General features: G+C 42.1%; 1 protein-coding gene across 1 annotated transcript in view; it reads left to right on the top strand.

Annotated features, from left to right (window-relative positions):
• The window catches only part of RHOBTB1 (Rho-related BTB domain containing 1), a 22068-nt gene extending 7871 nt beyond the window's left edge, over window positions 1-14197 (top strand). The window contains exons 3-9 of the mRNA XM_010135092.1: window positions 4823-5008; window positions 6303-7270; window positions 7695-7813; window positions 9769-9919; window positions 10955-11043; window positions 12322-12427; window positions 12895-14197. Of these exons, the coding sequence (XP_010133394.1) occupies window positions 4823-5008; window positions 6303-7270; window positions 7695-7813; window positions 9769-9919; window positions 10955-11043; window positions 12322-12427; window positions 12895-13064 (1789 nt within the window). The 3' untranslated portion in view covers window positions 13065-14197. The remainder of the gene's footprint in view (window positions 1-4822; window positions 5009-6302; window positions 7271-7694; window positions 7814-9768; window positions 9920-10954; window positions 11044-12321; window positions 12428-12894) is intronic.
• Window positions 14198-14952: the final 755 nt, after the last annotated feature.

A 14952-nucleotide genomic window follows, 5' to 3' on the forward strand; every position in this document is an offset into this window, starting at 1 on the left:
GTAGGGAAAAGGAATGAGGGCTGAAGAAGTAAAAACGAAACAACTTTTTATTGATAAATATATGTCTCAGGGTTAGCTGTTCTGGTAAAGTCACGAAAGTCTAGCAATTTGGATGAACCTCTACCAAATTGTTTGCTCTGTAAAATTCTAATAGACACCCTTCAACCTCCCAACTTCAACCTTTCTCTGCTTCTCAGAGAAAGCCGATAGCTAAAAATAAGGAAAAATAAAGGCTATAATAGGAGGAATACCACTGGCTTGGCTTTTTCTCTCCCTCCCAAGACTATTCTTACAGTTTGATTTGATTGAATATGTGCAACAGACTTTTTGTCTGTCAGAGGCAAAATACTTGTCTATCAGAGAATCATTTAGTTTGGAAAAGACCTTTAAGATCATCAAGTCCAACCCTTAAATTGATTCTGTCAGATTTAACTCTTGGGTCTTGTTTAAGCTCTTCTAAAACAAGTTATGTACTGTTGACTGGTCCTCTAGAAAGATGAGAAGATAGCATGACGATACAGTTCTTGCTCTTTCCCACTCCCTGCATTGATTTCCAGATCAAAGACATCTCCTCTTCACATTCTGTATTCTCACAGCTTTTTTTCTTCCCAAACCCAACAGTGCTGTTCCATGACCGTGTAACAGATGATAGCCCTCACACGTAACCAGCAGTTCTTGCACACAGCAGTTTTTCCCAGTAACTTGTAAATTATAAACTCGAGGGATCAGCTTCTTTCTAGGCAGTGCCGTGTGTCCACTTCAGAAGGCAGCCTGCTTCTTTCACAGAGAGAGACCCAGGTTAGCGTATCTGCAGCCAGCGCTGCTGCTCATAACTCTAGATTCAGCCTGTGGAACATTAAACTTTTACACACACTTGCCGTGGAATATAGGAGATACCATTTAGTATTGTTGATTCCTTGAAGTTCTGTCTAAAATAAGAGTATTAGTGAAGATGGAAAATATGTAGCAGTTTCTTGTTGAGAGACGGAGCAGCACTGTGGTGTGTGGGTACGTCTGCGGTGCAGCTCGTTACTCCAGCTCTGGAACACACATGGCACGTAAGCAGATGAGACTGTCACAATCCCCGTCCAAAGCCTATGGAATGCTGTTACACAAACCAGCTCTAGTTAGAAAACATTACCTTCTCTGCTGCTTCTAACAGCTCCATCAGAAGGCTTGTTACTAGCAAATACATTGCTTTTTCTCACCCCACCTCACAAGTTTCTCACTGCAGCGATTGCAGTGTTAACTTCCAGGCGGTTACAGTGGTTGCCTGTGGCTTGATTGCTGCTGAAGCCCGAGGTTGGTAATTTAAAGGTGCCTTGGCTTTGTCAGAGCTGTACTGCTTGCTTTTGGCAGGGATTGGGACTGCTCTCTGTACATCTGGTACAGTTCATCACTCACAGCCCAGGAGCTCACAGGGTGGCAGCTCACCATGCACTCACTCCTGCCAGAGAATTGGTTGTCTAGAGAGTTTAATTTCTTTCTCTAAAGTCTTAAAACAGGCAGTGGCTTCCATCAAAAAGTTCCTCTTACCTAAGTTTGGGAAAACATTAAGCAGATGGGTGCTTCTCGAAATGGTGGTACGGTTCTCTCTTTGCCCATCAGACCCTCTTAGAGGAAGGCCATAGCTGTGTTTAGACCAAGCTGGGCTGACTTTAGACATGTATGTTTGCATTAAGAATTACTTCTGTGACTCCAGGGGAAGCATCTGAAGTGCTCTTAGGCTTTAATGTGAGACTCCAGTGCCAGAGCCTGGTCAGCCAGGACCCCTTTTCCACCTGCCAAGTCCCACACGTCTATACTGGGTTCTCCTCTCTTTGGAGCCCCGGTGAGTAGAAAGAAACCAGTGTGTTGGATATCCAAGCTACCGTTTCTCTTTGCTGGGTTATTTGTACTACTTGGTTTCTTGTGATACTTCCATATCAAACATCAGTATCTGCAGTAAACATAATCTTTTGCTTTTGTTATGTTTAACAAATGTGGCTGCACGCAGTGCTTATCCATTGCCCATCTCAACTCGATCGTGCTCCGGGAGGAGCATGATAGAGAAGTTCTAAAGCACTTTTTGGTGTTCAAATCTGTAAAAATGTTTCTTGAATAATTCTGGAATTTTACTGGGAAATGGTTATGAAATTTGTTTTTAGAATAAAAAAGCAGTATTGTATTTTGTGAATATATTGCTGCAGAGAGAAAGCAAGCAGAATCCTTTCTTGTTCTCCAAGTAACCAAACTGCACAAAAATGGCAATAAATTAGAGGGGTTTTTTTGTCCTATCCTTTTATGTTCCCTGAGAATATTAAATTAACATTGGTAAATTTTTAATGTTTGGGAAATATTAATGCATTATTTTAACCTGACAGGTTCTGGCTTTTATGAACAAATGTCAAACCTTATTTTATACTGAGGCGTTAGCAAGTTGTAAATGTGCCTTTGACGTTAAAAGAGATTGTAGGTATTTTAATTAAAGCTTCCAAAGGACAGTTTTCCCCAAATGTTCTCAGTTCTATGTGGTCAATTAATCTTCCTTATACATTACTGTCTCCAGTTCGTACTAACAGAGCAAATCATCTTATGACTTGAATGAAAACTTAGTTTATGATGACAAGGTGGCTGTGTTTTGCGAGCTGGCAGTCCCAGCTGTGGCGCTGGGTCAGCGGGTGAACTCTGTCGCTACCCGGTGATTTCCATCTGTCCTGTTTATGGCACAGGGCCATTTATTTCTCCCTCTGCAGGGCAGAACACCCGCAATATTAATTTTGTGGGGAAGTCCAGCTTTTAACACAGGATGGATAATATGCAAATGACATCTTTTTTACCTCTTCATTCCGTTTTTCGCTTCGTTGGCAGGACAGTAGGGTGGAAAAGTCCCCTTAGTGCAGCACTGTGCGTTGTGAGTTACGGGTAGAGAAACCAGCTTTCCCCAGCTCAGTCTTACGGTTGCCCAGGGAAGGTCAGAGGTGATGAGTTGCTCTGTGGCAAAAACGTGAGTCTCCCTTGGCAAGGGCTGTAACACATGCAGGGCTGTGCTGGGCCGGTCTGCTGGATAGTCTGGGCCTGTTCTGTCCAAAGAAACGGATCATTCCTGGCTCTTCTCGGGAGCCTGGGTCTGTGGCCAGCCCAGCACCGGTCAGCAGCAGCGCGGTGGGGGAGCTGTCGTCATCTGCTGCCGGTGAGCTCCTGCCGCGCCTCTGTTCCCTTTCAGCTGTCTGAGAGACGTGATGTGTGTCTTGTGCTCTGTAGAGTCAGGAGGGCTGGATCCTCGTGACTGCAATTACTTGGCTTAGGTATTAGTTTCTGAAGGACACAAGACAGTCTGTCTCTCTAAGATGCTTAGTTACAGTTTGGACGAGCCTTGCCTCTCCAGCAGCCCGATGATCTTGAATTAAACAGCAATAGTCCAGATGAGGATACGTATAACACCGTTTTTTTTAATCTTCACTGTACACTGATTTCTCCTTACATGACCCTGAATGGAGCAAGTTTGAGTGTAAAAGATGTTTGCCTCCATTATGTAGAAGCCCGGCGTATTAGCTGCTTACCATTCCTCTGTTTAGCAGATCACTTTCCGTTTTCTAGATAGGATGGATGTGTTGCAGTTCCTATAAGATACAGACTGGGAGCAGGAGGATTTCTCTTGCGTTAGATTTATGCTCACAGCAGTACCTGTATTGTATGCAGCTATCTTTAGAAACGGTCTTGCAGGCTCGATCTGTGCCCTCAGTGAAATGTGGAAAGCAGCAGCACTGAGGAGCTATGTCATTATTTGAAAGGTGAATTTTAAGATCCACTGCTGCTGCTCTATACATTACACAAACTGCAGACACAACACGTTTCTGCTAAATTAAAGAATAATAGAAGGGAGATAGACATGGCATTGCTGAGCCTATCCTGCTGACAGTTCTGTAGCAATAAGTTGCCTTCCTAAAATGTCCCTTCCCCTCAATTTTTCTTAAGAGTTTCAGTTTGACTTTTTTTCTTCTTTTCTTTTTTTCACGAGAGACCCAAGAGTTTGAGAACTGTTCTGTAACATCCCATCCCAGATGATAAATAATGAAAGCACCCCAAGTTAGGGGTGGGCCCTGGGACAAGGATTCAAGCATTTCTCTGCCTTGGAGTGCTACCTCGGATGGGTTAGGTGGTAGTTTAGTGGATGAACAGTCAGCCTTAATCCTCATACTTAGAATAAAGCAAGTTTATTTACTGAAGTACTTTTTGTTTACTTGAAACCTTTAAAAGCCTGCAGATATTGTCCATGCTCACTCTGACTTAAGCCACTGTCCTATTCTACACCTTCCTGATTGTATTTTCATCATAATGTTTATTTTTGCTTATATTATAGAAGTGGTCATTCTGCAGTAGTTTGCCATTCTAACAGGTTATTTATTAAAGATGTCGGAGAATTGCTGTGCAAAGTGCATTGCAACGGAAAGCACCTCAGTAAAATGGCGCAGAAAAGGTATTTCTCCAAAACGCGCTCAGACATGGCTTGTGTCTGCCCCAGGTTTTGCGTAACTCCTTTCTGATTGTGAAGCACCAGTGATCTTTGAATTGCAGTTTAGGTGTCCAGTCAGCAGAATTCCCTCTGCAGCAAGGGCAGCCTGTGAGTAATGGTGTAAAAGTGAGAATGGCAAGCCCTGCCTCTCATCTTAGTGCTCTGTTCAGGCGTGCAGGATCATCTCTGGGCACACAGGGCAGTGCTTCCAGTGGCGTGTGGCTTTGTGCTCCCATCCTTTAAGCTGGAGCGATGAAAATAGGTGAAGCTGCAGCCTAAAGCGCGTTTGCTGGGATTTAACTGGGTATTTTCTTACTGACTTCCTAGGTCTGATGTGGTTGTTCTGTGCTTTTCAATCGCTAATCCTAATTCCCTGAATCATGTGAAAACAATGTGGTATCAAGAAATCAAGCACTTCTGTCCTCGCACACCTGTCATCCTGGTCGGCTGCCAACTAGATCTCCGCTATGCAGACCTCGAGGCTGTTAACAGAGCCAGACGGCCTTTGGCAAGGTAAAGTTTAAACAAAAATAAGAACTACAAAAAAACCCCACCTTGGTAATCTTGAAAAGAGAAATGACAGAGCCCAGTTTCCTTTTTTTTCTTTTTTCTTTCTTAATTCTGTTGTCAGAGTTGGTTAGTTCTTTAACACAGGCAGTTATTAATACATTTCTCACAATATTTCGGACATCTAAGCTTGTTTGGGCACCTGAGCACTGCGATAATATAGAGATAATAATGATTAGTGGAGGTGCTCAGGTAGGTCTGTTTCCCTCTCAACATGTTTATCAGGCCCTACCCTGTCACTGCTGTCAGGTAGTTTTACACTGACAAGTTCTACTCAGGTTTTCTTACTTCTCAATTATTATTTTTTTGTAAATCCTAGGTCATGGCAGAAAATAAAGTGGTTGCAAATTAAATTTTTCAAAGTTCTGAGATTAAAAGAGAGTTTGAGGTCATTCTGGAGAACTTTGTTTTCCCCAGAGTCAAAAGAGAGGCATTCATATGTTTGGGCAAAGCAGTCCCACAGCTACCTGCTTGCTTTGTTTTGCACCTGTTGTGTGAGTTTGAACGAGACCAGATTCACGCAAATAATACCCATGACCGTGTAGTTAAAGACTCTATTACAACAAATTTCCATAAGAGGATTGAGTTAATATTTCGTGGGCTCCTAGAAAACGTTGCTTTACACTGCATTCAAATTCTTGAGTCAGCAATGTGATTTTCTTAGTTTTGGGGGTTTTTATTAAACATTTCTTCATCGGGTGGGAGGGTGGGTGGGCTTTTTGGTTGACTCTCTGAAAGGAAAATGTTTTTCAATACTCAGAATTCTTCTTCTGCCCCAGTCCTCCTTTCTGAAGTCACCATTAATAAAGTTTGGATCAGTATTCTGCATGTCTAGCACAGACTTCTGCCGCCTGATCTGATTATTAGCCAGCGACTAAAGCAAGCTGTTGTCTGGAGAGTGTTAAGTCTGTGCCAGCTTGTGTCTGCCCAATATGGTATGCTCAGAGAACACACTCTTGGGTCATGTCTTCCGGTGAGATGATTTTTTGTTGGGAAAATGGATCCTAGCCCAGATTTCTTTCTGGTTTGTTTACCCTACGTCGTGTACTAGAGCTGCTGGGCAAATTCATGGGTTCCCACAGAACGCTTCTACAGCCAAACCAGGCCTATCTCTGAATTCTATATTTTGTTTCTTTTCTGTCAGAATTGGTGCTGAGACATGTTGTACAATTCCATGCTTTCTGGAGTGACTTTGTGGTGATCTCTGGTGTGAGAAGGTTTATTTTTTGTTTAACTCTAGGCCGATAAAAAGGGGAGACATTTTGCCACCAGAAAGAGGCAGAGAGGTTGCCAAGGAGCTTGGGATACCGTACTATGAAACCAGTGTATTTGACCAGTTTGGAATTAAAGATGTGTTTGACAATGCCATTAGGGCTGCCCTGATCTCCAGAAGACACCTGCAGTTCTGGAAATCTCACTTGAAGAAGGTCCAAAAGCCTTTGCTTCAGGCTCCATTCCTACCTCCGAAAGCCCCTCCTCCAGTTATCAAAATTCCCGAGTGTCCCGTACCGAGCATGAACGAAGCTGGATATTTATTGGACAGCCCGCTGTGTGCAGATGTGATGTTTGTTCTCCAGGAGCAGGACTACATTTTTGCTCACAAGATCTACCTAGCTACCTCCTCTTCCAAGTTTTATGACCTTTTCTTAATGGAATGTGAGGAAAGTCCAAACTCAGATGAAACACAGAGTTGTAAAGAAATTACAAATAAGGATGTTCTGACAAGTCACCTCGAGACAAATGGTGACAGCGATGAGACATCCCTGAAATGTGCTGATGTTAAAATTCCCCCACCAGAAAGTTCTGACTCTTCAAACGTGCCAGAACCTGAACTCGGTGAAACAAATTCTGCAGCAAGATCTCTGTCGTCCTGGGGTAAGGGGTTTGTTAGTGTGCATAAGGAAATGCAAGTGAACCCTGTCTCGAATAGGACGTGTCCTGTAACTGTGGTAAAAATGGATTCATCCGTGCAGGCCGGACCTTTTAAAACTGTTTTGCAGTTTTTATACACAGGGCAACTGGATGAAAATGAAAAAGATCTCACCAGGCTGGCTCAGATTGCTGAAATCTTGGAAGTATTTGATTTGCGAATGATGGTGGAGAATATTATGAATAAAGAAGCCTTCATGAATCAAGAGATTACTAAAGCATTTCATGTCAGGAAAGCTAATCGGATAAAAGAGTGCCTTTGCAAAGGGACATTTGCTGGTGAGTAAAGACATGCTCTCACAGGAAAAGCACCAATTCTTTTCTCTCTCACGTTACTGTCGCTTCACAGACTTCCAAAACTCTGTCAGCTTGCATTGTTCTGAGAGGAGGGATGAGCCCAAACTTACAGTGTTACTCAGGGCCAACTGTTCCAGCCCGGGACTCTGCAGCTTCATTTCTCAAAACCTACAGAGAAGCTTTTAAAGAAGTGACCCAGTCTTCCAAAGCGTTAGGCAACCAGTATCTCCTTTTACAGTGAGGCTTTTTAGTTAAGCCTCTAAAATACTAGACTCATCTTCAGGGTGAGGGTGGTGGGAAGGAGAGGGTCCTCGGTTAACAGTGTGCAAGTGAAGCAGATTCTTGAGACACAGTTTCACTTTAAATGCAGACTCGCAGCGTGCCTGTTTCTTTGTTCCCGTGGCAGATGTGACATTTAAATTAGATGACGGAACCATAAATGCCCACAAGCCACTGCTGATCTGTAGCTGTGAATGGATGTCTGCTATGTTTGGAGGATCGTTTATTGAAAGCTCGAACAGCGAGGTATTTGTCCATTTGTGTCCGTTTTGCTGGGCCTGTCTGAGGGATTTGGGGCAATGGAAGCACCATTCTGTGTCTATTTGAAGGGTTGTGGTAGTCCTTGGAATGATTCTCTATTCTTCCCTAGTAGACCTGGGGTGCTTTTCTTCTTAGGCATTAAATTAGGGTGCCTGGGAGGATAATGTATTTTCTGCAAGGCAGGACACTTCCTCCAGTGCTGGAGCATGTGTTTAAAGCTGAAATCCTTTAAAATATTAAATAGGGGGAGATAAATAAATGCGAATTTGTGAATTTCTTTAATATGTTTTTAAGTTGTGTGACTATATACTTATATAATCAGAAGGGTGAAGAAATTGATCCTTCATCAATGCCCCTGATGAAGGAATTGAAGGGGAAAAAATGGTTCAAGAACGTGGACTGTTAAACCAGAAAAGGGAGATGGCTTCACAGTAATTTAGTAGAAACTAAGCTCAGATTCCGTAGTTCATCAGCTTGACCTCTTGAGTAAAGCAGGTATGAAGTACAGTATAAAACATCTCAGTGCTTTCAATTATGATTTTACAGCAGAAGCCTCGTGTTTTCAGGTGCCTTCATGGTCTCTTCTCAAATTCTAAACACTCTGCTAATACTTTTTTTTTTTTTTCTTGTCTCTTACCCATACCCAGGTTTTGATTTTGGTTTTGCTTTTCTCACTCCTTTCCATACTTCTGGGTCTTGCTCACACGAAGAGCTCAAGTTTTTTGTGATTAATATTCCAGAAGATGGTGTTCTACTTAGGTTTTTCTTGCTTCTTCTAGTACAGCTGTAAACATAATTCCTTTCCCAGAGGCATGCTCAACAAATGGTTCATGAAAAATACATTGTTTGCTTCTAGTAAGCAACATTTGTCAATGAATATAAATCTATTTTTTTACCAGCCTATTTTTAATGATTAACTCCACAGTCTTAGCTCATCTTTCCAATTTCAAATACTAAGCTTCCATTTTGTAGAGTTTTAAAGCATTCAGTAATACTTTTGGAAGTTTTAAAATATAGTAGATACAAATTGAATGGTTTCCATTGACTGGTTTCCAAAGAATCAAACCATCTGCTTATTACACAGTACTTTTCCTGTATTTGGGACACAAGGCTTTGTAAACTTGTTCACTGAATTTACTGTTCTCTGCACTAAAAAAAAATACTAATAATGAATGAGTTTCACAACCAGCTCCTCCTCCTCGGAGAACTTACTTACTGGGAGAACTCTTATTTCCCAGTGTAGCTGATATGAGTAAGAGCTTCATGCTTTAGCATAACAGATCCGGGTTTGAATCCCACCCGTCCAGACAGAGCTCAACGAAAAGTTCACAAGCCCCCGAAGGTTAACAACCAGCTACGTGCCAGCGATTAACTACCCCCTGGCAGGAAGTACACACTGATTGCTTCCAGTCAGATCAAGCTGCACGTACATTTAATGCCTCGTCATAATTTTATTATTATTCTGCTTAGCAATTTGTTTTTATGCAAGTTTTTCAGAATGCCACAGTGCATTCTTCAGTGCTGGCATCTCTTTGAGTTCTGAAGATGAACATGATGATCTGCTGATGAGTAGGATTGACTAGCTTGGGTATTGGAAGCAGACTCACCTGCTGCAGCCTTAAGCCCTGCAAGAACCAGTTTTACCCTATTTGGAGGAGTGAGCGTGTGAGCAAACTGTAGCTGAGCTGCTACAGTGAGAGGTGACAGTGAGGCCTTCTAATTCTCCTAAACTGGCGAAGGATGGGACTCTGGAGCTATGCTTACCTGTTGGCACCTTCTTGAACTTTAATGGGAAATTTCCTTTTGTTTTGAAAAACATTTTCCCCGCATTTCTAAAATGACTCAAAGAGGAAAAAGAGACAGTCCAGCAAAGTGACATATGGCCTCTATATAAAAATTCCTTAGTTACTAGAGACTCTTCTCTTAAATATCTTTTCCAGGTAGTTCTTCCCAACATAAACAAGACTTCCATGCAAGCGGTTTTAGATTACTTGTATACCAAGCAGCTGTCCTCCAGTCAGGAACTGGACACGCTTGAGTTAATTGCATTGGCGAATAGGTTTTGCCTTCCTCACCTGGTTGCACTGGCAGGTAAGAATTTGCTGCCTTGTCCAACGCAGTGTCTTCTGCAATGGCTGAAGCGAGTTTTAATGGGTTTGGAACACACGAGATTTTTCTCAAGTGTCAGGGAAAATAAACGTTGAAAAACTTTTCTGTCGTGTCCTTAGAGAAAAGTTACGGGATAGGATACTACTTAGTTTTAAAATTAAATCCATGCACGCCCCAGACCTCCAAGGGTAGGGGGTGGGTATGTTGTTTATCTCTGTCTGTAACTTGGCATCATTCTGGAGACATGGCCAAGGCCAAAACTCAGAATCAGATAATGCAAAGCCACACCCATTTGCAGGGTAAAATTTAGGCAGAATTTAACCGTGTTCCAAATCCCAGCTCTCCTTCAGTTGTGCATCAGGATCGGGTACCTCGTCGAGCCTGGTTCTGACAGACCAGATCTTTATTGCCTGATTGTATATGCAGTTTTAACTGAAGTCTTGGGTATTTTTTTTAAGTAGATGCAGCATAAATAAACATATGCTATTAAGAATATTTAATTCCATTTAATTCTTAATTTAATTTTTGATTCCAAAAGTTACTGGCAACAATTGAACCCAGGAGAATGAAGCCAGCTGACAACATTTCCCAAGAAACAAACCTCTAAGATGTTTATACTTCTAGGATAAGGGTTAAGGAGACTCTTGAAGGAACTTTTGGGAGAGCTGGTCAGCCTTTATCTGCTCTCTGGGAACAACTAATCTGAGAATTTGAAGAGGGCCTGAAGTGAACTTTGAGTTGTGTGTGAAACCAGAAATAAATAGTGCTCCACCGGGACAAGACAGTTTATACCTGTGACACAGAACCTCCAGCCACAACACCAGATGCCAGAATTTGACTTCACCCAAATCTGAAGTTGCTCAGGATAACTGGGTGAATGTGCCCCTTGCATAACGCTAGAGTTAACTCTAGGAGGAGGGAGAACATGCCTTCTTGGTTCTGTTACTTGTGCATGATCTGACCTTGAAATGTGACTGTTTCCCACGTGAGTGCTGAGTTTTCTTCCTCCTCTAACAGAACAGCACGCGGTGCAAGAGCTGACAAAAGCTGCCGTGAGCGGCGTGGCAATAGACGGAGAAGTACTGTCCTACCTGGAACTGGCTCAGGTTGGTGTGCGCTGCTTTTTAAAGAGATTCTGGCCAGCTGCAGGATTTGCTTTTAGCACCTTACAGGTTCTGAGCATCTCAGCAGCTCAAAGTCTGTAGGTCTTAAGAGTGACTGACAATAAAATTTAGTTTTATCTTCTGTTGTAAAGAAGGTTTTTACATTACTTAAACAGATGTTTCATCTTCAAAGTAATCTGGGAGCAGTTGTCTTTCAAATGCATGTTTTAGTTTTCCCGGATTGTGGAGGTTCCAGGCTCCACGTTCTGCTGGCCATATTTCAGCAATGTGAAATGTAATGTGATGAAGCTGTTCAGCTTTGTAATATTGCCTGATTCTTGGGTTCCTTTCAATTCAGTTCTTGTAGATATATTTAGACATCCATTGCAGAGGTAAAATCTGTTGTATTCTTAGATTTGACATTTAGACTGGCTGCGCGGAACCAGTCATTTGGTCAAATCCTACTACTTCATGTTTAATATTTCTTGCGTCCCAGAAACCATGAAGAGAGAGCGCCCCAGCTCACGGTTAACCTGTGCACCTCTGATCTCCAAAAGAAGTGCTACAGCAGTCTCCCAGATACAGTAGTACAAGCCAAAATATTTTTTAAATTGAATCATTCTTGATTTCACACTAATGATGAGTCTGGCAGCAGCTTGGCTTGAAATCTGGAGTTTAGGTAGCACAAGCTGGCCACCGTGCAAGATATCCTGCAGCTGCTTTCAAGTCCCTCTCTTGCAATGCCTGTAAAGCTGTTGCAAAACCAGAACTGAACCCCTTCCAAGAAAAGGCAGCTTGCTACACCTGATTTCAATACCTATTACAAAATAGATACATGTGCTTCCTTACAACCGTCAGAAGCTTGAACAAGATTTTCTGTTGAGCTTTCAGGAATGCTTGAATTCTGCCAATGAACACAGTTTTCCAGGGAGTTGCTTCAGAGCAGGGTTTGCAGTAACTGGTAGTGATAGATGACTGGTGCAATTGTACCAGAAGATTCAGATCCTGAGGCTTGCCTGAGTTTCAGCTCCTGTGTGGGTCTGAATGTGCTTTGCCAGGTGTGCACCTATTCACAAGCCTTTTGGGGCACTGGTTGTTCCAGCAGAATTGTGCAACAACGTGTAGGGCATCTAGGAGCCACTGCAGCCTCGAAAGCTCCCCTGTGTACTTGGGAGAGCGCTGCCAGATACAATCCTTTGGGGATCGCTGTAGTTGTTAATTGGGGCTGCAAAATGAACATGATTTCGGGAAATGGAATAAGCTCTTTGTTTTTCTTTACAGTTTCACAATGCCAACCAGCTGGCGGCTTGGTGCTTGCACTACATCTGCACCAATTACAACAGCGTTTGCTCCAAATTTCGCAAGGAAATCAAAGCTAAATCGTCAGGTATGGGCAACTTTCCTCCCCAGACTTCATGAGGTTTCCTTTCCTTTCTTCGCGGTTGATTAAACATGAAAGCTGAGCTCAGATAGCTAACCACAAGACCGAACATCTGCGCTATCTCGAGTAGCGTTCATAAATTCTTCTCATCTGTAAAGAAAGGTCATAATCATTAGCCTGATTCCTGGGCAAGCATCATGTTCAATACTTATTGCAGTGATGCTAGAAGGAACAGAGCTGTTTTCAAGCTCCGCGATGAAAAACACGCTTTGTAAAGGGCTTGTTCTTTGGTGGACTAAGCCTCTGCAGTGCAACTCCTTTCAAAGTCTTTTCACCCTGTAAGTAAGGCATGTGAGGAAACTGGGGGAATCCCCAATATAAATGATGGGTGGCACAGGTTTTTGCAGACCATTTCTGGGATTTGTTTATCTTATCTTCTTGGGGGGGGCTTTTGATTGTTTCTTTTTAATCAGATAATCAAGAATATTTTGAGAGGCATCGCTGGCCGCCGGTGTGGTATTTAAAGGAAGAAGATCACTACCAGCGAGTTAAAAAAGAAAGAGAGAAGGAAGATGTTGCGCTGAACAAACACCATTCGAAGAGGAAATGGTGCTTCTGGAATTCCTCTGCTGTAGTTGCCTGAACTAAGTAAATAAGCGGAAATCCATAGCCAGTATCAGAAATTAGTCTTATTGTTAGAAATAAGATGTAGTTCAGGTTTTCAGGAAACTTTGTTCCACCTGTGCATTTATTATTGCTGGGGTGAAAAGCACAAGCTCACTGAAAGTGAGCCTGGAACAACTCCTCGAAGTCATACACATATTTTTGGCTGGTAAGCAGATAAACATCTACCATTCTTACATTTCTTTTTATACCAAAAGAAAAATCCAGCATTAATGTTTCGAACTCCAATTGGGAAATATTTTTATACTGTCTGGTATATTTTGTTCAGATAAAATTCTGGATACTGTTTTATTTTACAGACCACAAAATAACCATGTAGCAGCTTTGTAATTAGATTTTAACTATTTTTACTATGCGAGTACAGTGAGATAGGCAATCTTCAGTCGTGAGAATCGCTTTTAGAGTATCTCGTAAAAAGTCATCTTAGGAAAAAATCTAGTTGCCTAATAGAGATTGTCTTTTTTTAAACTAAGTACTGTGCACCGGTAATATAATTAGGTGGTTATTTCCCCTTTCTCAAGTAAAGGGTTAGAATAAGATCCAATAACTGCAAGATATAGAGTGCTTGATCTTCGCTCGGCTGAGTAATAGGCAGTATAATCACCTGCTCAACTGCAGGCAAATGTATTTCTAATATTTGCCATGTAAGTGCAAATAATTACGTCTTCGTGGGCCATGTGAAATCTAGTGATTCTAAGTATTCAGAGGTTTTATACGTCTAGATCAAAGAGAATATTTCTAAAATCATTTAGAAGGGCTTATTAATTTATATCCTTACACGAGTATGGATCTGAATACAAAAAGCAGTTCCACTGCTTGCATTTCAATTACTGCATGGCAGTTACCTTCTGCTGTGGGATCTTAACCATGCAGCCATTCCTCACGCCGAATTCCTATTTGCTTCCGTGCAAGCAACTGAAAGGGCTGCAAAACCAAGTAGGAGTTATCTATCTAGTCTTACAGCGTTTTGTAAATGAAGAAGGTCTCTTCACTTTGATCCAAATCGTTTTATAGCTTTTCCCAGGTAGAACTCAGAATGCTAGATTATTTTTAAGTAGCTGGTATATTTCCCCTGGCAATAGGTGTTCCTTGAAAGCTGGGGGCAAAACTGCGCAGGTGGTGCAGGAAAGAAACAAAGCCTCCAGCGTTTTCAAGTAGCCTGCGTGTTTGTGACTTTTTATCAACCGTTAAAGCTGCAGTGTTACTCCAGATTATGTAAGGATGAGAGCAAATAAAAGACCAAAACTGAAATACCTAGCCTGTAGGAGGTACACCTGCAATCCTGTACAGTGTCTCAAGCACAGTTCTGTAACCGAGATAGTGTTGTGTATTAGGTTCGTTAATCTTGTTTTGTGCTGGCAGCTCGGCACACAATGTGAAAAGCTGTTTGTGTGTTTTTCTGTACTCAAAGGCAAGGCAGGACAGTCACACCCCAGTGCTGTAGGTCAGGAAAGGCTTTGGACTGAAAGCCATATACACCTCTCCATATTTGCATTCCGGATGGACTCGTTCTTGGCAGATGCTACCACAGGATGGTAGAAGCCACACAGCATGGAAAGAGATGCTGCTCTACAAACTTTTCTAAGGAAATCAAGTGACAGATTCCTACCCCTGTAAGATTCTTCACCATGTGGTGATAATGAAGGGCTCTAAATGATGGTTGCAAATACATCTCCTTAATTCTCGGTCAATAATAATAATGTATATTGTGGAGGAGAAGAACGAAGGAGAGAAGACGTGTCAAGATGAGATAAATACCCGTTGTCATAAAACATTATCATCCAGTCACACTTTGAGTAAGTATTGCTACTAGGTTTTACACAACCAAAGCTACTGTATGATTGTAA

This window comes from Buceros rhinoceros, unplaced genomic scaffold, assembly GCF_000710305.1.
Source record: "Buceros rhinoceros silvestris isolate BGI_N320 unplaced genomic scaffold, ASM71030v1 scaffold36170, whole genome shotgun sequence".
NCBI lineage: Eukaryota > Metazoa > Chordata > Aves > Bucerotiformes > Bucerotidae > Buceros > Buceros rhinoceros.